Source organism: Centrocercus urophasianus, unplaced genomic scaffold, assembly GCF_019232065.1.
Source record: "Centrocercus urophasianus isolate 14NV4802_14NV808 unplaced genomic scaffold, USGS_Curo_1.0 seq_36, whole genome shotgun sequence".
NCBI lineage: Eukaryota > Metazoa > Chordata > Aves > Galliformes > Phasianidae > Centrocercus > Centrocercus urophasianus.
This window is the reverse complement of record NW_024884933.1, coordinates 870,394-897,121: the sequence shown is the minus strand read 5'-3', so window position 1 is coordinate 897,121 and position 26,728 is coordinate 870,394. Positions and strand designations below refer to the sequence as shown.

Genomic DNA, 26,728 nt, shown 5'->3' with positions numbered 1-26,728 from the left:
TGTGGTCCTTTTCAACCCAGGCCATACTGTGATTCTGCGCTCAGTGTTGGACATACAAAGGCAACAAGCTGCCCGAGTATCAACGATGGAGCAAAATCCCAAATCGAGGCACAGACAGGTCAGACTGCCTCATCACCATCTCCCACAGTAACACACCCCAACAGATGAACCCATGCTGGAGTGACACCAAAGTGGGGCTGGATGAGGCTCTGTGCTACAGCCCAGAACGCTGAGCTGCTGCATGCAGGCACACGTGCTCCTGGAACAGCCATTCCAGCCTGGCCTCACGCGCAGCCACCGCATCCCTACACAGGAGGGGCGGTTAATGAGAAACCCGTCTGTCCCCCCGCCCCAAAGAGCCCTTGCTGCAGATCTATTTATCCTTCCAGAAGTTGAAAGGCCCCTCTCTGCCTCCTGTGCTTTACTGGAGCCTTATTATAATATTTTTGCCAGCAAGAGCTAAGAGGGGCTGAGCAAACCCAGTGGCCTTTCCCTGCAGCACCGAGCTTTGCTTTGCCTGGCCGATGGCCAGCGGAACAAACTGAAACCCAATCCCCCCCGGCCGACCCGCTGGCGCAGTAACAGCACGCTGCATTGTGAGCCGGCGGCTACAGGATATTTTGGATACTTCACTCAGGGATCCACTTAAACTCCAAGAGGGAGAGTGATTGATAGGGAGCGAGACGAAGCAATGACTGAGCCGGGATGGGGACTGCCCGCATCCTGCCTTGGGCCTGAAGCCCCAAAGGAAACCCCAAGGGCAGCCATGCTGTGCTGCAGGAGCGAGTTGTGCTGGCAGTCCCAGTGTGCGAGAACACAGCAGCAGGCAGGTATTCTGTTTTTCAGCGCCTTTCCCTGAGAAATCAGGTCCAATAGATAGTGAGGTCCATAAACAGAGGCAATGCCCAGCATCTCCATCACCCATTCACATTCAGCCTCCTGGGGGCTAACAGGCAAGAAGGGGAACCCTGGAGATATTGCACAGTTCTAGCAAGGGAAAGGTGTTGCAACTTTTTGGAGCCCCTGTGGAGCAGAAGCCAGCCCCAGAGGCAGCAGCAGGAAAGAATGGGGCTCAGCTGTGTCCACTGGGATGCTGACACCCATCTCCTTGTGATGTTCAGGCAGGGCAGGCATCCCATGAGGAGAGACCTGCAGGGCGCCTGCCTGCACCACCACAGCTCTGCACCACCCCTGCATTTTTCTGCAGTATAACAGCGGTTGCCTTGGGCTGAACTGCGCTTTCCCCACTCCCACACAAGTCTCTCTCCCCACTCCCTGCTCCCTCACACCCTCTGTGTGTCTGCATAACTGGATTCATCCCCAGGGGACAAAACCCAGGACCGACTGATGCTGTGTGGGCATTCCCATGGCCTCTCCAGCCACCACCATCCAAAGGGATCGCAGGCACTGCCATGCATGGTGCTGGCTGCTCCATTGCCAGAAAGCTTAAAGTCAGTAGGAAACCCCCCTAAAAGTGGGGACAAGCCCAATTACTGCAGGTCATCCAAGCACATCTTGCTTTCCAATTAACCCATCCATACAAAGCAATGCTGCCAGACAGAGCTGCCCAGCTCACTCACTTTTCAGGAGGAATACAGCCTGGCTCCGGCACCTGGGAAGACTGAGAGAGGCTGGGGCTCCACAAGGAGCTCAGATTTTGGGATCTTTCAGGCTTGGGGCTCTGTTGAAGATGCAGGTTAGGCTGGCTGCGGATGATAATCACGCTCAGCCTGGCTGCCAGGCTGCCCAGAGCCATCACTGCCCACACGGTGCTCCTGCTTTCCTGCCACCATTTGGCCCAGCAGTCAGCAGAAACCTGATAACCACACTGGAGCCCCCAGAAAGCTGCTCCAGCAGCACCAGGGACTGCAGCCCTCGCTGGTAGCATCTTCCCCAGGAGGAGCCGCTGTTTGTAGGTGGTCTGAGTTCAGCCGAGGGCAGGCTGCAAGCAGAGACAATGCAGATGCTAAATGCCAGTGAGCAGAGGCCCTCCTGCTGCTCCCGGGAATGCAGTAGCCACACAGAGAAGGCACAGATGCAGACGTTTAGCAGCCATTGCTACTGTCAGCACTGATGATTCGGGCTCTGCAAGTTGCACCAACCCCACTGTCTGCAGGACACGTTGCAGGGGGGTAAGCAAAGACTCATCCCTGCCCATGTCTTCTTGTTCCATCCCAACAGGGCAAGCCCAGTAAGGGCAGGACACAGGTAGGCCACGTTGGCCCAGAAGGGCAGGGTGCAGCTGTGTCCCCCTGGCATTTCCTTCCTCACCAGGAGCCGCAGAGCTCTGGGGATGGAGGCCCCATGCCTGCTAACTCTTTGTGCAGTTGTTCTGTCCCCTGAGAAGCTGGAACCTCCATCACCCACTGCCCTGGTACTGCTCATGGCGTGGCACAGCCATCACACAGCCTGGCCCTGACCAAGCCCTTGGCCATCGGTTCCTGCTTTCTCCCACTGCTGTGCAGCAGTGGATGTCCTGGCTGGCTCCTGGCTGCAGCACCTGTGGCAGAGAGCAGCTTTACAACACTATAATCTGCTTCATGCCCTAAGGCTGGCTGGCACAAGCTGCAGTTGCAGGGCTGCACCACCCAGGCACCCAGAGCTCAGCTCCCCCACAACACCCCAGGCCCCACATGATCCTCTATTCCATTCAAGTATTTGTGCCTTGGGAACAGCAGCAGGGTGACCTCGGGAGACCAAAAAAGCCCAGAGACTGAGTAGCAGCATCAGTGAAGCAGCACATGCTGGGCTGTTGCATGACATCCAGCCTTTTTGTCTGCTAAGCTCTCTCATCATCTGATGCAACAAGCACTGATGTGGGACCAAGAGGAGCAGCGTGAGCCTGGGGGCACTGAATTTGACCAGCACTGGATCCTCTTCCCCATGGGGCAGCATCCCCAGCCACCCCAGCCCGAATTCAGGTGTGTGCAATGAGCCCCATCACACCTCCCAGCACCACTGGCACTAAATGAGGTTTTGTCACGCTGCGTGGTGGCACAGGCTGGAAGCAACTCATTCCCAGCAGGCTGTGGAGCCCTGCTCAGCATCCCAATCGAGCTGTCCTTAATGGGCTTCAATTTTAATTTGCTTTTATTGGAAAACACAGATGGTGACCCCTCCTCCCCCCCACCCGAACATATACAGGGTAATAACATTTATGGGGGAAAGATATTATCTCCAAATACAGCCAAAGCTCCAGCAAAAGCCCCACCACCATGCACTGACGTGCAGCTGTGCTGCACAGCCCTGTGCCTGGCTTGTTAAGGCAGGGCCACACAGAGAACAGGCACAACGGGTGTGAGGGGAGCATGGAAGCAAGACCAGGGCCCAGAAGGGGAGAACTGAAGAGCAAGATTAGACCCTGCTGTGTTACAGCACACCAGCACACTAACCTGGTGAGCCCCTTTCATGACCAAGCCTTGCAAAGCAAGCTGGCAGCTGCCCACTGCACGGGGATGCCCAAAATAGAGCCTGGAGGAGCTGTGCTGGTGGGATCTGAGCACCCACAGCTCCAGGGTGCTGCAGGGAGGTGACAGGGATGCACTGTGCAGGCAGCCAGGTCACAGACGGGCTGTTTCAGAGGACACAAAGCAAGCCAGGAAAGGAGATACTTTCTGTTCTGGCAGTAGCAACTTGGAGTTAAGAGCAATGCTCTGCAAAGCTCCCATCTTCACCTTGCTGGCCCTGAGACAAGCAGCATGACAAGCAGGGATGGAGTGTCCTCCAGCAAACACAGAGCACCAAACAGCACCTGACGTGTGCCAGAGCACCCTCACTCTGGGCGGATGCTCTCCGCTGCGTGTTTGGCTCCACACGCTCACCTGCCAGCCAAGTCTTCCCTCTTTTCACTGTTTTTACTGACAGGCTGTAAATTTGCTTCTGGTTGGCAGCCCAAAGTGGGAACAGCTTCAGAGGAGCCAGCTGTAGGCCCGTCTGTGCCGAGCTGTGGAGGGGTGCACCGTGCCCCCCAGGCAGCCCTGGCAGTGGGGGGCTCCGAACTGGGCTCCCAGCCCATGGGACTGACGCAGGAATTCCCGAAATCCCTGGCAGGGAGTTGGTGCAGTGCTCCCAGGCTGACTCGTTTCTCGCTGCTCTCAAGGATGGCGTTGAAGACAGCATCTCTCTGCCTTGGTGTCCTCGGGGGATAGCATGCAGCCACGCCAGAAATGTGAACCCCGCATCTCCGCAGGCTCCAGCGCCGCAGATAAAGCGATGTCAGAGACGGCAGCTGTTAGCAATGGGTATTTTTAGTGAGCTGCAAATGTTTCCTCCCTTGGGAAAACTCCATCTTCAATACCTCACCGCAGAGAGGGGCTTCCTCTTTCACTACGCACTCATTCAACTGCCCTTGTCAGCGGGATGAACCCAGACGCCACAGGATGGCGTGAGGCTGGTGCTGGTGCCCAAGCAACGAGCTCCATCCATCAGCACTGCTCACCGTGCAGAATCTGGTTAGCCTTCCTCCAGGTTGGAGATATTAGGAGAAACTTCTCCGAAAGAGTGGTGATGCATTGGCACAGGAGGTGGGGGAATCGCCAGGCCTGGAGGTGCTGAAGGAACATGGAGATGTGGCACTGAGGGATGTGGTCAGCGGGCACGGTGGGGTGGGTTGGACTGGATGATCTTGGCCGTCTTGTCCATCCTTCATGGTTCTATGGTTTTATTCTCCGTAGCATAGAGACAGCCAAGAGGATGGGGTGGGGAGGACCATCTCCCATGCAGAGGTCCCTACAAGGGCCCTGTTTTTGCTCCCCACTCCCAAGTGTGTTTCCCAAGTGGGAAGCCAAGTTCCACACACAGGACAGCCCACGGGAGCTCTGTGTGTTGGATCAGCCCAGGGACACCACCTGACAGAGTGAGACGTCCCCGAGAACAGGGAGGAAAGGAGCAGCCCCAAAGCAGGCATGGATCAGCTGTGGGATTGCCTGCAAAGCTGCCATACCCTGAAAGGGCTGCCCTGAGAATTCAAGGGGCTGCAGACCAGCGCAAGAGCAGTGAAAGCATCCTGGAGATGTTTCTGCAAGCCTGCAAATCAGCCTGAAGAAGAAGCGAACAGCCTACGGAGCAGCATCAGGCAGGGAACCTCCCTTGGGGATGGTGGAGAGCGCGTGCTGCTGCTGGGAGATATTCCTGGAGACACTGACACTTAAGGAGACTCGTTTCCAACACAGAAATACCACAATCAATGTGGGCAATCACAGCACAAACCTCATTTTGACAGCTGAAGATGAGCAGATCAATGAACCGGGGATGAGCAGTTGCTTAGGTACAGACAGACAGAATCTGATCACACATATGGGGGAACAGATTTCTGCACCCACCAATAAGAAACACGCTCCGAGGTGCAAAGGGGGGAATTTCTGAAAGTTGAAAGGGATTATTAACAAAAAATTGATTAGGGAAAAAATGTAAACAAAAACAATGAGGAGTAATTAGAGCTGGCTTACAAAGGCTTTGCCAAAAATCTCATAAATCTGCCATCACAAAAGAAGGCACCCTTCGTTAAAAATTGCCTTGGCTTCGAATAAAAGAAAATAACGCAGTAAAAATAAACATATTGTATAAATTAAAAATAGGGGGAAGTTGGCAGCAGTAAATTAGCAGTTATAAAATGCAGACTAAAGGAAGTTAACGTAGCCATGAAAACGCCAGCAAATGTAAAGGAGAGATAGCAGAGCTTTTAAACACGTGGAGAGCAAACAAAATCAGAGTGAGCTCACAGGGATGCTCAAGTGTGGAGAAGGCACAGTCCTGATGCATGTCCATGCTGGTGGATGAGAGACCCTGAGGCATCAGTGGAGCAGCCAGGAGGTAGAATAACACGGCAAGCATTGGGGAGGGAGGATCTGGGACTGAGAGCAATGCAAACCCTGCAAGGAAGCAGCGTGCATGCAACCCTTGAGTGCTCCTGATAGGGCACACGGTGGGAACACTGGGGGATCCACAAACAGAAACTGATGGCCACTGAGTGTGACGCTGCATCCTCAGAGCATCAAGTGCCTACAGCTATGCAGAGCTCAGTGCTTGCTGTCTGAGTGTTGGAAAAGCAACACGCTCCCAAAATGTAGTGTGCAGAGCGACCGAGGCGTTACCTGACAGCCTCGAGATGGGAAACTGAGGGAAGAGCCTTGTGCAGGGAATGCAGCATCCCCTGAATTCCCTATTCAGCATGAAGCCAACTTTTAAATCAATGCCTGCAGGAGGAAAACGTGAGGGAGCAGCAAGTGCATCCTCTCTCTGCTGCTGCAATCCAGATTCGAATCCCACAGGTGCAATGGGAGAAGATCTTTTATGCAGGGACGCACCAAACCCCTGGAGGCACAAAAAGAAGAAGACTTGACCGTCAGCCATTCCTTGGTGCTGCTCTGGAGCCACCAGGAGGGTGGAGGGCTCACGTGGATGCGTTTTCTCCCCCTTTGTAGGACTTTGAGCCCAGGTGACCACCAGCCTCCTGCCATCCCCAAGCCCAGCAGAGCTGTAAGGACAGGCTGCCATCTGGGCACTATGACACGGTGCTGGAATCTACCCATCCTGCTGGAAACCCCCCCCGATATCTCCCTTGCGACCCACTACTGGGTGCTGTCTGCTCCAGGCTGAGGTGAAAAAAGGCTCTTTGAGTGAAAAACACTTTGATTCCAGGAAGCAGCTTTCCCACCAGAGAAGGACATCATGTTCTTCCACCACCTCCTGCTGCATCCTGCCTGCAGAGCAGAGGCCCTGGGGCTGCTGCCACCCCCCAGCACGGCCCTCTATCTGCTCACACTGCTGGAGATTTATAGACGAATAAAAATCTGTTGGCTGACCCTTTGTTTACTCCTCTTGGAGGAAATAATTAACTCTTGTTGCAGTTCTGATTCACAGTACATGGATTTGAAGAACTTGGTAAAACTGTCCTTTAAAGCTGCCCAAGCTCAAGCAGTGGCCTCCCCTTGTCTCCACATTGCAACATCCCCAAGAAGGACCCCATGCAGATCCTCACCCACTCACACATCCTCAGCAAAGGCTGGGAGAGCCACAAGGAACAAATCTCTGGAATGGGGAGACTAGGAAAGTATCCACAAAGGGCTTATGGGGGAGCAGCAGTGCCTGTGCAGCACTTCTGGATACATGGATGGGATGGTTTGGCATGGCATGGCATGGCATGGCATGGGACGGCATGGGATGGGATGCATGGGATGGGATGGGATGGGATGCATAGGATGGCATGGGATGGCATGGCATGGCATGGAATGGGATGGCATGGGACAGGGACTCCTGCAGGTCACAGCCATGCTGTGCCACGTGGGGGTGGTAGCTGCTGACATCCATCTGTTTTCAACCACAGAGTCGCTGGCCAAGTGTAAAACAAGATCTGATCTTCAGTGACTTCTCCCTCTCATATTTTTTTTTTCCCCTTCAAATATCACAGATTTACCCAGCGGGGTCACTCATGTGAGAAAGTCCTAAAATTGCTCCACGCTGAGACATCCCTGCCTTGCTTAGGGGACTGCCCGGTGCTCCTGGCTCAGCAAAGGCCTTGAGAACAGCAATATTTTGCATCACAGAAGAACAGATGACAGAAGAGAGCACCGAACAGCTCAGCCACCACCGAACACGCAGCACCTGGGATGCAGCAGAGCACCTGGTGACGTTCCAACACGCAGAGCCCGTCAGCACTCACTACACGGATGGTGCTGCACCCCAGCAGGGACTGACATCCAAATCAGCCTCTGGGGGCCGAGGAGCCCCCCAGGAGCCACAGGGCTGCTGGCTGTCTGGACTGGGCCTGTTGTCCTCCACATGGCAGCGGGTGTCCCGGCGCGGCGGCGGGCGAACAAAGAGCGGCTCACGGCTCCATCGATCCAGAGGTCAGTCGGGTGAAGCGCGAACATCTGGTCTGACGCTGCCCAGCGTGGGCCGAAGGGCTTCCCCGGGTTTATTTAAAGATGAGCTTTTCAGAAGGAAGCATCCAATATTGCTTTTAAGTTTCCCGGGATGGAAAGCCCTCCCCGGCTCTGTTTTGTGGCAGGTTGGAGCCCTGTGCCGCCCCGGCACAGCCATCCAGCTCTTCCAGGAGTGCTCTAACAAAAGGAATGGGCTTTTGCTGCTGCAGGCTCGCACATTTCAAAGCCAGAAAGGGGACTGCCTGCCCAGCCCCGCGGCCCAGCACGTGCCCATGGATGCTGGAGACAGGACGGCATCAGCCAGAGGGAAGAGCCGTGGGGGTCAAAATGGGTTTACGAGAAATCAGTCACCTTTGATCTACAGATTACCAGCAATAGCGTATCGACTGCATCCTGGGTGAGCTGCTGCACAGTTAATTAGACACGTTATTAAAAACATGCTCCTCTACTAGCCTGAATTAGTCCAGCTTCCAAGCCACAGAGTCCTGCCCTGCTAAATTAAGCAGACTTTCACTATTAACAACCTTTCCTCCAGGCCAGTACCAGCAGACAAGGCAGAAGACACTCCTTCATCTGCAGGAACAACAGGCAGGTTTTCCACTGAGCCATGGTGTCTTCATTTTGACTCTCCTCTGGATGCAGACACCAGAAGCAAACCCCACATCCAGGGTTAGGTTCCCTTTCCCCCCCAAAAATCAAACACTGATTTGCCCTGCTTTCATAAGCAACATCTTAGGGGTCAAAGGTTGGACCAGATGATCTCAGTGGTCCTAGGATTTTATGATCTGATCAACTCTTTCAAACCAGGGGAAAGCACCACAGAAGCCCAAGACTTCCCAGGTAGCATTCCCTGCCTCAAAGCTGACGTTTGCTCCCAGACACACAGTGGGATTTGCCAAACTTGCTGCTGGGGATCTTATTCCTGGACCACCATAGGAACCTCCCTGCATGCTGCTGAATTATACACAAATGGAGAACCCCATTTACCTTGGTAAAAACTTTTAAGGGTGACAGATCCATCCCTCAGTTTGAAAGCACCAAGTGCTACTCACATACCTTCTTACGCACTAAAGGACTCTGCACAATCTCTTCCCATCATCTCTTATCCATTGACAGGACAAGGGGGAATGGCTGTAAACTGAAAGAGGGGAAATTTGGGTTGAATGTTAGGAAGAGAATTCTGTAACCAGAGGGCACTGCTGCCCAGAGCTGTGGGTTCCCCACTCCTAGAGGTACCCAAGGCCATGGATGGAGCCCTGGGCAATCCAGGGAGCAGCAACCAGCCCACAGCATGGCAGTGGGGCTGGGTGGGCTTTAAGGTCCCTCCCATCCTAAAGCCATTCTGTGATGATTCCTGCCAACCTAGGCAAAAGGAGACAACGCATGTTCCCATACATAGTTCCATGTCCCCTGATAATGAAAAGCCAGTCCTGCTGCTGTCCTTTTCCCCCAAGCCGCACGTTACCCTGGCAAAACAGAGCACCAAGAGCCCTCAGCAAAGGGCACTGCTGTGTTGTGTTTATTCCTTGGCATTTGTTCCCAGCATTTCGGAGCTGGCCCCAATGCCCACAGCACCCAGCCGCTCCGCTGCTCAGCCCCGCTGCCAGCCAGAGCCCGCCTCGCTCCCAAAGCCTTTTATTAGAAACACACAGTCACAAAATGATTCAAGTGGAATCCATTACACAGCATTTAGTACATATCATTTGTATTTCACAGCCGGCAATCCTTCCGATTTCACAGAGTAACGGCTATTAAAAAGCCCTGCTGCAGCATGGCGAGGGATCGGCGCACGGCTGGGAGAAGGGATGGAGGGAGCATTGCTTCAGGTCCAGATCCACCTGCTGAAACTAAGACACACTTACATTGCTCAGCGTTACTTCTGCAAGGTATCCTGGGTGTCATGCACAGCAGGAGCGCTGCGCCGTGCCTTACTCAAATCAACTCACGGGTTAGCTCCTCTCCCACCTCCTCCAAGATACTTCATTCAATCCCCAGGCATCGAGGATAGGGTCTCTGAGGCCATGAGGATCCATGGCCAAATGGAATTGCTGCCACTGTTCAATGTTTTTTCCATACCACCAACATTTGGAGCAGAGTAAAAGAAGAAAATACAATGATGTGGTTTAAAACCTGAAATTGACCGTTCTTAGAAATATGCGACTTCCTAAAGGTAAGGTTGGAAGGAAATAACAGGAATGCACAGTTTTCATCAGCGCCCTGCTGCGCAGAAGGCACACGGTCCCATAAAAGTCAGAACAGTGACTACTTCATCCCATAAAGCAAGAACAACGGATGATTCCAGCATCAGCATCTTGACCCACTGGAGACCTCTTCAAAACATAAATCGTGACTCTGAATCATAGAATAATAAAGGTTGGGAAGACCTCTAAGATCACGCAGTCCAACCATCCACCTACCACCAATAGTGCCCAAGAAACCCTCAGTGCCACATCTCCACAGTTCTTGAACACCTCCAGGCTCAGGAACTGCACCACTTCCCTGGGCAGTCTGTGCTTGAGAGGCTCAGGTTGGTTATTAAAGGATTGTTAATGATATTGCTTCCTCAGATAGGTGGAACACCAGGGAGGTGGGGGATCTCCAGCACTAGAGGTTTCTAGGATTTGACCGGACAAATCTACGGCCACCCATCACTGCTCAGACTCAGGGACAGGGACAGCAGATATGGAAACCATTTCCTACTCTAATCAAAGATGGAGATGTCTGGTTTTACTGATGGAGATGAAAAACTTTGGCCTTCTGGTTGAGCAAGCACTGCTTCCAATCACTTCCCCAGCACAATGGCACCTACACAACAACACAAGCCACTCTCTCATCCAAATCCCAGTTTGCCACCCTGATTCTGTCCTCCTCTTTTGGCAAGCTGAGCTTCAACACACGGTTCTGAATTTTGTCCGCAGAAAGCTTGGTTGGAAATACCATCTGGGAAAGGCTCTCCCATGTCATTACGACCTATCTCCACATTAACCATCCACGGAAGCAGGAACCCCATCCCACTGACAGCACAACCCCTTCTGCCTACCCCACAATGCCCATCTGTTTAGTATTACAACTTAGCTGGTGGGAAAAAAACCACCACCAACAACAAGAAAATGCACTGCTTTCTCTTCATTGTGTTATGGAGCCAAGATTCAGCAGATGTGCAAAGACAGCAAGGCATGGATAAGGCAGAGTCTCCTGTCCTAACAGCATGCTCGTGGATACAGAATCATAGAGTGGGTCAGGTTGGAAGGGACCTGAAAGATCACTGAGTTCCAGCACTGTGCCGTGGGCTGGTTGCCCACCACCAGATCAGTCTACCTAGGGCCCCATCCACGGCACTGGACACATCCAAGGACGGGGCATGATTTCAGCAGATGCTAAAATGACTCTTTTTCCTTAACCAGCTGCAATGTATCAAGTGAACTGTACTCTCACAGTCCCAAACCACCAGAGATTCTCCCTGGTGAGAAACCAACAAATGTATGTGATGGACACAGAGCCAACAACTCGGCTCCCACCACCAGATTCCTGCTTCCCACACCGCTTTGAAACGCTGGTGCCTCTGCTACCTGTCAATATCTGTCATCATTACACTGTGCCATGCCCTGCAATCGGTGAGGACAGGCTCGTTACATAATTTTAATGCACAAAGTACATTAAAGACCCCGAGGTCTACAATTTCATACCTCATAATGATGTGAAAAGAGGGCTGAATCATTGGACTGGAAGCAAGTAACTGGCCCAGCACTGGTGATCACAGTCTGCATTGGCCAAAGGGAGGACAGGCCAAACCTGAAATGCCTTCCTCCAATGCTCCAATTGAAATAATTTCCCAGATCTTAGAAAAATTCCAAGCAAAGTCAACCAAGAAGCAAGAGAAACATCTACTTTTTCGCTCTGCATACAATCAGAGCTTCTTTTGCTGCAGTCCTTTGTAGCAGTCTGTAAACAATGTCCATGTCTGTGTATTTATTAGGAAGGTAGGATGCGATCTCCACAGCCTGTCAGGACAACAGGGCTGATGCCTCCCGTTAGTAGAAGGATTCCTCAGCTCATACAGAGCAACCTAAGGATTGCTTGACTGCAATTCTTCTAAAAATCACAAACACCATTTGGAAGCCCCCAGAAAATAAATAAGCCTTTGGCCACAACCTGAATGAATGCATCAAGACCACAACTGAGCTCATTTCTACACAGACAAGGCTATCAGAGGCCAACAGCAATCATTTATTTTCATTTCTGGACATTTCAGATGCGACGCTTTCATAAGCAAGCCCAAGGAACCATGGCCACATGAAATTCCTGTAAGACATCTCCACAATAGATAGAAAAATCAGATTCTGGGACTAGTCATTAACTTCTAATTGGAAAAAAAACACAAGAAAGCTCCACGGACCTCCTCCAGTGCTGGCATGAGAAAGTGGGCAGTGGAGCAAATCTACCCAGTTATTTCCAGTCCCGTGCTTCCAGTGTCTCCTTGATGATCTTTAAGGTCCCCTCCAACCTAAGCCATTCCATGAAACGATGAACAGGAGAAGGGTTAAGGAAAGCTGGTGAGCCCTTAAGACAATAAGGGCATCTCTGTCCAAAAGAAGGATCAGGTTGGAAACCAGGAAAAATTTCCTCTCCAAAAGAGTGGTTGGGCACTGGAACGGGCTGTGCAGGGAGGGGGTTGAGTCACGGGAGGTGTTCAAGAAACATTTAGATGTGGCACTAAGGGCCTCGGTTTAGTGGGCAATACTGGTGGGAGGTGGACGCTGGACTGGATGACCTCAGAGGTCCTTTCCAGCCTTGAGATTCTATGATTTTAACATCACGTTTAGCAGTTGCACTGTGATCACAAAGCAGTGAAATCGTGAGCACTCAAGGTCTCGCTCAGGCTGAAATCACTTCTGGGAAAATAATGAAAACGCTGCTGTAATTCAAATCATAAAGAATTAAAGAACAGGAGTATAATTAGCACCAGTCAACATACTTCTACAGGAAACGCATCTTGTCAAACAAATCTGATTTCATTCTTCACTGAGATTACAAGTCTGATTGGTGAGGGTAACCGTGTAGAAGCAAGAGGCTTTCAGAGAGCTGAACCAGGAGGCGTGACAGGGGCACGGGGACGCAGAGCAGCACTCCTCCCATCCCAAAAACATGCTGAAGGGATTAAGAGCTGATTAACTGGCAGGTTTCATACAGCTGTTTGAAGCTCCACCAACCTCAGAGGGTTCGGCAGGATCTGGCCCCGGGTTCGTTTTCACCTTACAGCTGGAGAGGGATGAAGGAAACTCATGTTGAAATATCTGCTGCTGTCCCAGCCTCGCAGAGCATCCTCAGGTAAAGGATGTGGGATTCACCTCCCCTGATGTGAGCCATATGGAAAAATAATGCTTCTGCTCTAATGGAGTTGTTAATTTTCTACAGATAGTAACGACAGAGAGAGAAGAGCCTCGGAAGACAAGCAGGAAGATCTAAAAAAGCCATCCTAGACAGGTGGACTGAATTGCCCTCTGCAGGGTTCTGTCTGAGGGGGTCTTCCCAGCAGCTTACACTACCACTATCATTTTTGTGCCAGTATTGCAATTGATCAAATCATTCTCTAAGGCAAGCTGGGGCAGGGGCATGAGTATATAAATAATATAAAGCATGTTGGGAAATGCCCCAAAAGCTCGGCTTGTCATGCAAACACTCCTACAGGCACTGCTGCTGGGGGTCAGCAGAAGTAAAAACCAGCCAGGGAAAACTCCAGGTGGCCCAAGTGACAAAGGGACAGGGAGCCAGGGAGAGCTCCCACATCCCTCACCTCCTGCCCAGCTCCAGCACAGCAGGACAGGAGTTCCCCCTGCACAATCACCTGGAAAAGTGGACACAGAGCTGAGAAACAGCTGTAAGGGCACTACTGAAGAAACAGCCACCCTTCCTTCCCTTCCATCGCTCCAGGAGCAGGAGCATGACCACTGTAAAAACCACTCAGACTGGAAAAGACCTCTAAGATCATTCAGTCCAACCATCCACCTACAGCCAATATCACCCACTAAATCACATCCACCCTTTCCTTAAACACCTCCAAGGGATATCAACCCCACTGGCGGGGAGGGCAGCCTGTTCCAGTGCCCGACCTCTCTTTCTGAGATGAACTCCTTCCTAACATCCAACTTGAATTCCTAACATCCAACCTGTTCATTCCACCACGTGCATTTTGCCAAGTGCTACTGAATGGGGGCTCTTAACAGCAGGCATCATCCGCAAGGGTGACACTGGAATTGCTACAAAGACGCTGCTCAGAGCCCACACTGTGCTTTAGGGTTTTCAAAAGTTTTGGGGCACTTGCTCAAACTACAGAATCACAGAATGGCCAGGGTTGGAAGGGACCTCAAGGATCACGAATCTCCAACCCCCCTGCCACATGCAGGGCCACCAACCTCCACAGTTAATGCCAAACCAGGCTGCCCAGGGCCCCATCCAACCTGGCCTTGAACACCTCCAGGGATGGACGGGGCATCCACAGCTCTCTGGGCAGCTGTTCCAGCACCTCACCACTCTCTGCGTAAAGAATTACCCAGAAAAACTACGGCAGAGGAAAAAAAAAAAAAAAAAAAAAGGTTGGAGGTGTGCTGGAAGATGGGAAAGGGACATTCGCAGGCCCTTGCCCACCCCACGGGTAGGCAGCACTCCCCAGTGCCCCAGCAAATGGCAAATCCATCCTGAAAAATCCCCTAGCAATGGGGAGGGAGCAGCTGCTGCTGTCAGTGCCTTCTGGGCTTGTCACCACTGCCTCTTACCCCCTGCAGCCCCAGCCAGCTCTACTGACATCCAACACCGCCTCTGCCAAGTCAGCCCAGTTGGGTTCCCCCACTAATGCAAGCAGAAAAGCCATTCTTTGGGGGCTTCTCTAACACGCTGCCTCCTCCCCCCCGCCAAAAGACTTAGTCAAAGCAAATGCCAGACCCATTAAGAGCAAAGGACCTCACAGCCAACAGAGGAATTCTTGGGCTTGATGGACTGTTTATAGAGTCTTTTATAGGAAGGATGGGTAACCTAATCCCAACTACAACATTTTTTATGCTGCTCTATGAGGGTTCAGCTGTGATTAAACTGTTGGCACAGTCCCATGGCACATAAAACCATGGAGACCAGCAAGTCTCATCCCTGTCGGAGCCCTGCAAATGCAAGGGAGAAAACTATTCCAAGCATTAAAGACCGCTGGGCCCTGCTGCCGTATCGGTGACACGGCTGCTCCCGCTGCAAGCATCACTGCTCGCACCTCCGACAGCTTCTGCTGTCTCAAGAGACCAAAATAAAAGCAGCGTGGCAGCCTCTGTGCTGATCTCAAGCCACAGTCCAGGACTGTACAAAGGATGATCTCCCCCAGGACTCATTCTGGGTACCAGAAGCTGGATACAGGAGATGCCATGGCTCCTGCAAAAATACGCACTCGGGCGTCACGGGGCTCCACATCCTTCTCTCCCAGCAGCAGCCCTAGAAGCAGCACACAGCCTCCATCCTGAGATACCAACCAAATCCAATAGCAAAATGGACGGCTTCATTCTGAGTAAAATGGGGAAAAGAACCCCTAAGCTCACACCCGTCTGCCATCACATACACAGCCTTCCACGTTTCCACGAGGGCTTGGGGAGCAGGGTTAAGAACACCAGATGAGTAAGGACCATTTCAGCGGGCTGGTGGGTGGGATTTCAGAGAGCAGAACATGTAAGAACCAGCAGGCACCACGCCAGCATCTTCAGGCAGTTCCAACACAGTGCCTGTTTCGTTTTATTGTTATACAACCGTTACAGAAGAAAGACTTTATTTTATTCTTGCTTTGTTGACTCACCCATCAGTTTGGTTGCCTTCATGCTACCCAGCTAAGGTCATCCCTCAGGGCCAGCACACACCTGCTCCAGGTGGGCTCCCAAGGCTCCTGTTGACCTATGGCCATGCATGGTGCTACAAGATAAGGTTTAGTAGCTTGTGGTAGTAATGGTGATGGGAGGATGTTTGGACTAGATGATCTTGAGTGCCTTTGCCAACCCTGTGATCCTGTGGTGGCCTTTCACAGTCCAAACTCTGGAGCACACTGATTTCAAGCCCTTTTTCTGCACAGTCATATAACAATGGAAGACTTCACAACCTCTGAACCCCTGCCTCGACCATCCTCAGAAAAGGGCCATGCCCCTCAGTACGCAGCCGGTCCCTTTATGTGGGATGGGACTTTGCCAGCAGTTTAATTTTGGTCCAGCACAAGCCTGCAGTACATTCCTGCAGCTCACGGGAGGAAGCTCACGAGTGTTTTCCAATGCCATCATTAGCATCTGTGTGGTTTATCCCTCCAGCAACGCACTGAGCCTGGACTCCCCGACATACCCTGTGCCGGGAGATGGGAGCTCTGATGAAATCCATGCAGTGTGTTCAGCCCACTGGATGACGATAAGAGATGACAAGGGACAACCTGCCGGCTGCGGAGCTGGGGAGGAGCTGGGTGCTGTCAGAGGAAGGCTGAGGAAGCAGGGATGCCCTCTGATGGGGAGAGACAGGAGGGGAAAGCTAAAGAGCCCTTTAACATCTGGGGCTGCCCACGCTCCACACGCCCAAGCCCAGATGCAGCCAAGAGGCAAAGCACCACCCAGACATTGAGAGCCCAAAGGAGGGGACTGTGCTCCTCTAGAGCCCCGATGATCCCTGCCAGGAGACCCACAGAAGGGGCCAGCCCTTCTCAGCACCTCTGGCTGCCAAGCAATTCAAGGCCAATGGACGGCACACCCAGGGCTGACCTCAGCAGGACACCCCAACCGCCAAGTAACTCCCCTTTTTAATTTTTCCCTGGATAGCCCACACACCAAGGACCTCCCAAACACATGGGAAAATGCCAGGTCAGCTTTCCAAGGGCTCAGCACCCACAAAAGGGAGCCCAGGTCATACTTAGGCCACACAAATTACAAGGCAAGACTTCTGCTTGGGGGTGACCTGCTTTGCTTCCTCTGGTATGAGACCCCACCTGGGAGGCACAGGCTCTGCTGGTCCCTCTTTGGCATTGCTTATTTCTCCACTGTGCTACTCCCAAACCTCCTGCAGCCCCAAACCCACTGGGCCACACCAGCCAGCCCCAAGCACGGAGACCCAGACGACAAATGGGAGCAGCTGCCAGCAAGCTCAGTGCTTCCAGAGGATCTGTGTTTATCAAAAGCTGTCGTTCTCCAGCCAGAACAGGTGTCAGTCACAGCAAAATCTCATGGCAGCTATTCAATCTGAAGGCATAGAGTTTGACATCAGGGGAAAAAATAAAAAAGCATCACTGGCAATTTCTCTGCTCTCCATTTCTACTACAGCCCTGGTGGAAGGAAGGTGAAGAGCCAGGAAGAGAAGACAGCGCACATCAGTGCAGCACAGTGACCTGAAACAGGCATCTCCCCACCATGAGGTGATGCTCAAAGCAGACCTGGCCACCTGTGCCACATCAGCCAGCTGCCCCAGCCTTTGTCCCACCCACAGACCTGCTAGCTGCTCAGAGATTTATGCTGAGAGTGACACAGAGCAGCCCCTGCGCTGCCTGTGCAACACCTCCCACTAGCCAGACACCAACCCCTACTAACACTGCCAACATCCTAATTAGCACCTTCCCTGTGCCTACCCTGCTCCCGACTGCTCTGCATCTGTCCGAGGACACGGCCACAGGACTTGGAGCATCTCTAAAGGTACAGCAGCAGTCCTACATGCACTCCTTCCCCTCCGGAGCAGCTGGCACCGCCTGCTCTTGCAACCCATGCCAGTGCTCCTGCTGTTCTGCTATGTGTCTGCTGTCAGGGGATTTCCACACGGCATCAAGCACACTTCTGTGTTTATCCTTTCCAAGCCTCTACAGCAGTGCTAACATGTGCTGAGGACAGGAGAAGCCCAGAAGATCCCAGTTACACTGGGGTTACCTGGCACACTGCAAGCTAGGTAAGAGGAGTGAGGCTTTGTCCCCAGGAGAGAAGTCCATGCCATCCATCCCTGTGCCTTGAGCACCAGCTACTCTTTGCTCCCCCTCAAGCAGGCACAAATCACCATCTTGCATTTCCTCCTGGAGCTCAGCAAGTCGTGTGTCTGCCTGCACTCAGAACGCAGGTGCTGTCTCAGTGTGCACGCATGCAGCTTGCAAGCTGGGGCGTGCATACAAAGGCTGCAAACAGGCACAAAACCCGCCACCTGCACTCCGCAGAGGCGAGCACGCAGCTCGTGGGGTGCAGGATCCCGCAGGAGAGACACGCTGCAGGAAATGCTTTCCCCAAAGCTGGCATACCACAATTAACTCTCTGCAGCCTGGCCAGCACTTCTCTCCCTGCAGGCAGTGCACCCAGCCGCCTCCTACACCTTGTTTTATTCCATCCACGCTGCCCCCAGTTCACGCATTTCTCCTGCTTGCTTTGTCCCCTGATACCAGGGCAGGCTTAAAAAGTAAAACAAGGCAAAGATTTATTAAGTGAGGCTCGCGGTAAAGGTTTCCGAGTTACAGTTGTGGAGCCTGGAAACAGGATTACAAGCAAAGCAAATCATAAAACGCGACTATAACCTCGACACAGCAAGATGTGACCCCTCACGTGTTCCAGCCTATCTCACACCCAAGCATGTGGTGTGCACAGCCTGCAGGCTCACACCGCTGCACAAACCTCTCCTGAGCTGCTCTTTCTTTATGCCTCATTCTGCAGTCACCCCTCTGTTGCAGACATTTGGGACCACGCTGTCCTCCTCGATCAGACTGGGGATTCACATCACTCCCATCCCATACAGCCCACCACAGAAATCAAACGCTGGGCGCAAACACAAGTAACTTGTCGTTGGCTGCCCCAACGAAGTACGCTGCCATCTCCTTCCTAGGAGCACCAGCCACTGTCCCATGACTGAAGGGAGCAGAAAACAGTGGATCCAAGAAGAAATGATTCTGGCAGGAGTGGAGAAGGCTCTGGGGGAAGCTGAGAGTGGCCTGTCAGAATCTAAAGGGGCTGTAAGAAAGAAGGGGACAGACTCTTCAGCAGGTTCTGCTGTGACAGGACGCAGGGAAGTGGTTTCCAACTAAAAGAGGGGAGAACCGTGGAATCATAGAATCACAAGGTTGGAAAGGACCTCCAAGATTTAGAGATTTAGATTGGATTTAAGGAAGAAGTTTTTTTACGGTGAGGTTGGTGAGGAACTGCACAGGTTGCCCAGAGAGGTGGTGGTGCCCCATCTGTGGGCACACAAAGCTGGACGGCTCTGAGCACTGATGGAGCGTTGCTGGGGAGCTCCAACTCGAACCGTTCCATGATTGTACGACAAGAACCTTCAAGACATACAATGATGCACGCGATGCTTCCCATCCACAGACATTTTCTATGACCCTCAAGCATCAGTGCTGCAGAGGATGGAGATGCCTCCCTCCTCCTGCCGAAATTGTTCAGACTCACAGCGTGTCCAGACAGCTCTCCCCTCCCCTGTCTCACTGCACACACCAGAGCACCGCGAAGACCCTCAGAGCTCATCTGGGAGCAGAGCAAAGCCAAGCCCTTCGCTGCCCATCCCACAGCCACCCCCTCCTCTCCCACCCCACGGGCTCTCGGCAGCCAGCCTCAAGGCAGCCCAGGAACGGGGGCCGCCGAGCCCATTGTTCCCTTTGTCTGGCCCTCAGAGCCCACGCTGCTCATGCCATCCCCTCCACAGAATCACAGAATGGCCAGGGTTGGAAGGGACCTCAAGTATCACGAATCTCCAACCCTCCTGCCACATGCAGGGCCACCAACCTCCACATTTAATGCTAAACCAGGCTGCCCAGGGCCCCATCCAACCTGGCCTTGAACACCTCCAAGGACAGGGCATCCACAGCCTCTCTGGGCAGCTGTTCCAGCACCTCACCACTCTCTCTGTAAAGAACTTCCCCCTGATGTCCAACCTAAATCTCCCCTCCCTCAACTTAAAACCATTTCCCCTCTTCCTACACGTATCAACATTTTCAAAGAGTTGATTCCCCTCCCCTCTGTAGGCTCCCTTCAGGTACTGAAGGCTGCAATGAGGTCACCCCGCAGCCTTCTTTTCTCCAGGCTGAACAAGCCCAGCTCCCTCAGCCTGTCTTCATAGGGGAGCTGCTCCAGCCCCCTGATCATCCCAGCGACCCTCCTCTGGACCCCCTCCAACAGCTCCCTGTCTTTTTGTACTGCGGGCTCCACACTTGGACGCAGTATTCCAGATGGGGCCTCACAAGAGCAGAGGAGAGGGGGAGAATCACCTCCCAGTCCCTGCTGGACACCTCAGGGCCGTTCGCATGCCCGGCCGCCCCTCGCTACCCCCTGCCCTTGGGGTTGGGGTCCACAGGGATTGGGAAGGCACCGACCCCAGGAGCGGCCCTGCAGATGGCGGAGGCTTCGCTGCAGCCTGGCTCCTCCCGCAGCAGGCCCTGCCACGGCCTCGCTGCTCCCTCGGCTCACCTAAAGCAGGCCTGAACCCCACAACAGGCCCACAACTGGCACGTGGAGCGGGGCGGACAAAAATGCTAAGAAGTGTTTGCCAGACAGATTCTGGCCTTGCCCAGGCTGCTGAAAAAAGCAAGGCTGCACTGTGCCCCAGGCTGGGCAGGCAGCACAAGGGGTGCGAAAAACATCCAGACCTCAATGCTCAAGGCCTCAAGGTTTGAGTAAGCTGGGAGACCCTCTTAGAGAAGCCCACAGAGCTCCACCACGCTCATTAACAAGGAGAGAGTTCCACACAGAAATACCCTGAGATCCCTGGGAGGTTCCCCAACAAGAAGGGTGAGACCCAAGCAGCAGCACCAGCCCTGCGTAAGGCTCAGATCCCGCGCACAGAGATGACGAGGGTCCACGGCTGCGGCAGTGAGCGAAACAGAGCAATGTGAATTCCTCCACACCCAGAGCCATGGTGATGCCCCATCCCTGCAGACAGCCCAGCTCAGGCTGAACACAGCCCCCTTTGAGCACTGATGGAGCTGTGGGGTCCCTGTTCATCACAGGGAGGTTGGCCCGGATGGCTTTTTGGGTCCCACGCAGCTCAAGCCATTTTACAATTCCACACTTTGCCTTCAGCAGGGTGCTTTGCCCTCATTGGTGCCCTCCTCCACCGTCTCTCAGTGCCGCTTCAGAACACAACGCCGAGAGGCAAAATAAAACACGCCACCCCATCCCCACCTCCTACACACCCCATCCCAGGTCCATCCACCTCCGCTGTACAGCCACCTCTGTCCTTTCCCAGCCCTTCCCTCTTCTGAGCCCATGCTTTCAAAGAGCCATCCACAATGACTTTAAGATCTCTTTCGTAAAATGCTAATAAGTAATTTAAAGACTGCCACTGTGCATGCATGGGTTTAGGGTAATTTTTTCCATGTGAATCCCTTTTCATTCATCGCTGACTACGTAAAATCTGCCACTTTATAGCCCGGTTATCCAGTGTCATGAGATCCTTTTACAATATTTTAAAGACAACTGTTGTTTTTACGACACAACGCTTTGGGTTGGAAGGGACCTTAAAGAACACCCCATTCCACCCCCCCTGAATAATTCTGTATAATCTGCAAACTTTCTTGCCACACAATTCCCACCCTTCTCTCGCATGCTTATAAATACATTGCAAAGCACAAGCCTCACGCTGACCCCCATCCATTGGGAAAAATGACTCTTTGTTTCCACTTCTTTAAGCAGATTTTAATCCATAAGAGCACCCTTGCTCTGAAATTACTAGTCTGGAGCTACCAAGATCACCCAGGGAGCTCTCCTTACAGCATGCATACCCTGTCTGCTCTGGCCCCAATATCCATTTTCCCCATTTACTCTATAAAATGTGACCTCCTCCGTCGACACTTCATCGGGGCATTGGGGCAGTCCCTCTGCAAACCCCCCATCCCAAGACTCTGCTGTTTTGAAGGGGAAAAATTAAGCTGTCCCCAAGTGCTCTTTTCTGACTATTTTTAACTTCGCCCCCTCTGATTTCCCAACTCTGTTTTTCTGTTGGTTTGGGGTTTGTTTGTTTGCTTTCCCACAAGTTATTCTTAAAACTCCTCTTACTCTGCCATATATGGGCTCACATCCACCCCTTCACAGTTTATAGGTTTTCCTATTTTCCTCTTTTAGACATCACTTCCACATTCTGAAGAACATCCTTTTGCCTCCAGTGTTATCCTCCAGTCTGCTGTGATTTTGTGGACAAGACGTCCGCCCCTGAATAAGGTAAGGCTTGAAGTGAAAAGAACTTAATTTATCAGACCTAATTAATAAAGCTTCATGAACTTCTGGAGCTCACCAGCCCTTCCTCCTTCCCACCTGGAGACGGCACTGAGCTGCAGCACAGCTGCTCCCATGGAGCCGGTCCGGGACTACATCAAGAGATCCTCCTCTCGTGGGCTCTCTGAAGAGCTGCAATTATTCACAGTCACTAAAACTGTAATTTCTGAATAACGCCCCTTTGTGACATTTATTCGGTTTCGATGGAGGCAAGTACCATCTGCAATTATAGCAGCGTTTTCTGCCCTCACAGCCTGTTTAATCTCCCTTAACATTTGGCAATCAGTGCCACGACTCAGGTCAGAGGGGGAACAGAGATCAAACGCCGCTCCCTCATCCACGAGCACTGAAATTCAGAGAGGGGCTGACAGCACGGTGCGTTGCTTGTGTCCTCCCTCACCTCCACGCTGTTCAGCTCCAGAGTCTGCGCCCTGGCACAAATCACCTCCCATCCTGCACAGACCCACGACAGCAATATAAAATCCTGGTATTGATGCATCTCTGCAAGCCCCGAAGAGCCACATCCCTGCTGCGAGTGCCAGGTCCTGCACACGTCAGCCTGTTATCACAGGAGGCCCCATCTTTCCCCCCTTATCTCACTGCTGAACTTTTGCCTTCGAGGATCTCCCTGTTGCACACAGCAGGGAATGGGCAGCCACGTTTCACCCTTGCGTTCCAGCAAGATGAGAGCTCACCGAGTCTTTTCAGTAAAATCTGATTTTCCCCAGGACAGCAGCTTTGTGCCTGCTCCCAGCCAGGCTCACACACAAGCACCCACCTCTCAGCCCAGCGTGGCGTGGCTGGGCTGTGGGTGCATGTCAGGGCAGGAGCAGTGGACTCAAACTCATTTATCACCGCTGCGGCTGTGCTCACACAAAAGCAGAAAGCAGAGGACTCAGTATTTACCCAGCTTCTCCAGCAGGTTTTGCAGTTACACCGGTGTCCACCCTCCTTTACATCTGCTGCAGGTATGTGTACACAAACAACGAGTGCAGGCAGATCCTTCAGCACAGCAGACCCCTGCTCCCAGCCGTGGCAGATAGCCCCTCGGTAACGTCCCCAGGGCACTGCTGTACCTGCATCACCCCAAGTCCTTCTCCGGAGCGCTCTCAGGACACGGGTGGCACTGGAGCTGTGCCACTCCAAGCCATGGCCCCATGGCTGGCTTCTTATAGCTCTGTCCCCAAGGCATCTCCCTCTAGCACCCATCCTTGGGCTTGGATCAACCTATCTGGAATTACAGCAGGGATTGGGAGCAACTGGGAGAAGCAGAGTCTCTGCAACCTCAACTATGTGGATATGTGGATATCTGAACTGGGCACCAGTGTATCAGTCTACTCCCAACTGCCCCAGCGATGCAGCATTCACCTCGTCAAAAATTAACCCAGGGAATGGAGCCCTGGGGGAAGGCAGAGCACACAGAGAGGTATCGCAGATCCAAAATCAAGGTCTCCACTCCACACCTCAGTGCAGTTTTACAATATTTGTTTCCTGCCCGGTCTCAACACCAGATAAATCAAGGGCTGAGCTAATTGGCACTGCTCCCCCGCCTCTGGGGCTGGAGGAGGTGGTGGAAGAGCCCTGCAATGGGTCACTCCACGGCCACATGGGCACGAGAGGGGAGACTGCACTTGAACACTACAATATGCTGTAGCACACAAACAGAACACAGCATACCCCATCTCAAGCACATGCACGCAGCTCAATAAGTGCATCATGTGTCTTATATACATTACACTCCATGACAACTATGCACGAACAAGCAGCTCCTGCCTCCAGCTTGCAGCAGCGACAGGACCCCTGCCCGCCCCACACCCCATGCTTTGGAGCCCACAGCCCCGTGCTCTCACAGATAGGAGGGCCATCTCATTTCTCCTTCCACATTTTTTGGCACGGAGCTGGCTTTCCTCCAGCCCTCGGGAAACTTGCCAGCACTGCAAGGTTTACGAAAAGTTAACTCCAAAGAGGGGGTGAAGAGTGCCTTCATTTTTTTCTCCTGGCGTGTGATTTTAAAACGCGCAGCTCCCATCCTCATCTTCCCCCCCCCAGATACCTTGGAAGCATCCCTGCTCCAGACACGCTGTGCCACGCAAGCAGCACATGCAAGCAGCAGCACAAAGAGGGCCGTCAGCGATAGCAGCATTGTTACCAATGGTGTGGTGTGGGATCCAGACCCTTCCAGCACTCCTTTGTTCTTGAATTTCTTTCTTAAAGAAAAAAAACACACGCACACGCACAAAAACTTCCCTTCCATAAGCCCGAACTTTCCCAGCCACAGATAGATAGATACCTTGCAACAGCCTGAACAACTGCATGCAACTCTTACCCTCTGCTTTATGTACGTTGTCATCCACCTCCCTGTTTTCCATATTGATTTATGTCTCACGTTCTTTTCACATTTCCTTTCAGCAGAGACGTTTTTACCCCAACAGCCGCTCCTCCCGAGCCCAGGACACGCATTCAGCCGGCCATAGAGTAATCAACTTCCAATTTCCATGCACACTCCTGTTTATATTTCCTTCCCTATCGGCTTTGTTTCTAATTAAGGTTTGCTAAATGCACAAGAATCTATAGTGCACAAAGAAATATAAAGCATGTAGATAAATAAACACCGTGCACACACGCGCACTGACTAAGGCTGCCTTCTCACTGTGCTTTCAACCACGGATCCCAAAGCACTTTGTCATGTTCATTAACAAAACCTCGCAGCTCCCTTGGGAGGGACGCTTGTATTATTTTACGCCTTGTAATTAGGCAAACTGAGGCACAGAGGAGACAAGTGAAATTACCAGCATTACGGCAAAGCTCTGGAGCAGAGCTGAAAACAGGGCTCAGGAGGAACGTTCCCTGGGCAAATCACCAGATCGGAGCTGGATGAGCTCTACTCTCCCCACGTTGGCCATGGACATGGTGGGGAATGTGCCAGAGACAGCGACAGCGACACTGCCACCGCAGGAGGTGGCTGCAGCCGCCATGCCCTTGGTCATCACCCACTGTTGGAGTCACTGCCCGCACCGACGGGGCGCATCGGGAGAAGCAGATGGACGCTGTGCCCAAAATGGCAGCTCCCAAAGGGAAGGATGGAGCAGAGGGGCACCCAGAGAGCTCAGCCCACGCTCCCCTGCCGCGTCGGCTCTGCAGGAGGAGAGGAAGGCCGGGGCACGGCTCGCACAGCCCCAAGACGCGCGTAACACCAGAGAAGGACGCAGCACAACGAACCTCCTGTGAGGAACTCAGACCCCGGATGAGGACGGCCACCAGACCTTCAGCTCTCACCCCACAGCATCCCCACCGCTGGGAGCACATCTCACATCCACACCTCGCTGACCTCCCCCATCCACAGCCGTCCCTTCCCCATCCCTCAGAACGAGCATCTGCACACCCAGCCCTGCAGCCACGGTGATGGGAAGGTCAATCCGTTCCTCTTGTTTCCAAGCAAAGCACGGCCCCACACCACCCAACACCTCCTGATGGAGTCCTACATCCCCACAGGGGGCTTCCAGCCCCCATCCCAGGATGGGTCGCCCCATCCCCAGTGTGGCTGAGGGCTCTGAGCATGAACACAGCTGTGAACGTGGCTGCTGCGGGCAGCTTAGGCCACACGTCCCACTTGGACATGTGCTCCCACGAACACACTCATCACCCCCCATCCCCCCAACCCCTAATTAAAACCATACCATGCTCATTTGAATAGCATAGCTGGCTAGCGCTCTCCGCTGCAACGTAAATAGTCCTATTTATGCCAAGCTCCCATATTGTAAATATCACGATGTATAGCCGGCCAACCCATGAGTCATCTCCCAAAACTCCAACTTAATAAATGGTGCCTCATCCACTGCTCCAGACAAACACGGTCCGGACGTCTCCCACCACCTCCACACCCAACGCAGCAGCAAAGCTCAGCCCCGTGGAGCCCCCCAACTTCCACAGCACTGCAGGCGTGGCCGGGAAGCGATGCGCTGGGAGCCCAAAATGGGAATCTGGCACGGGGCTCCCAGCCACGCAGCCAGCCCTTAATGGGAATCCAGCCCTCGGCCGCACACCCATCCCTCAGCCACGCACCCACCTGCCGCTGCCTCTGCTTTGTCTCAGCCCTGGGGGAACCCTACGGGGAAGAGGTTGGAGGAGGCATTTGGCCTCGCTCAAGGAGACCCCAAAGCCTCTCCCCAGCATCCCCTGGAGAGGGGCTCGGTGGTTCCCTACGGGAGGCGAGGTGGGAGATGCCCACCTCGGTACGGGGATGGCGGAGGGAAGGGAAGGGCCGGGATTGGGGGGAAAAGCTCCACCTGGGGCAGCACTTCCCCAAAACTTCGCCTTCCCTCCTTCTTTCCCCCCTCCCCCCCCCCACACCCCACACCCCCAGGAAGGGGTGCGGCGTGGAGGGAGGGGGAGGGCCGAGGGCCACCCCTCGATGAATTAAATAAATAATAATAAACGAGAGATAGAGAAGAAAGAGGGAGGAAAAAAAAAATTAGTAAAATAATAACGATCATCATAATAAAGAGGGGTTCTGCCCCGGAAAGGCCCCTTCCTTACCTTCCACGGCGGCGAGAAGAGGCAAGAGGGCGAGGGGCAAACAGCAGAACCACAACGGCCCCATGGTGCGCTCCGGGCCGG

The 26,728-nt window shown here is 53.1% G+C and overlaps 1 protein-coding gene across 3 annotated transcripts in view; it reads right to left on the bottom strand.

The window, feature by feature from the left end:
- Window positions 1-26,722, bottom strand: part of EPHB2 (EPH receptor B2) — a 102,821-nt gene extending 76,099 nt beyond the window's left edge. For all 3 annotated transcript variants that reach the window (XM_042831507.1, XM_042831508.1, XM_042831509.1), the window contains exon 1: window positions 26,648-26,722. In XM_042831507.1, the coding sequence (XP_042687441.1) occupies window positions 26,648-26,711 (64 nt within the window). In that variant the 5' untranslated portion in view covers window positions 26,712-26,722. The remainder of the gene's footprint in view (window positions 1-26,647) is intronic.
- Window positions 26,723-26,728: the final 6 nt, after the last annotated feature.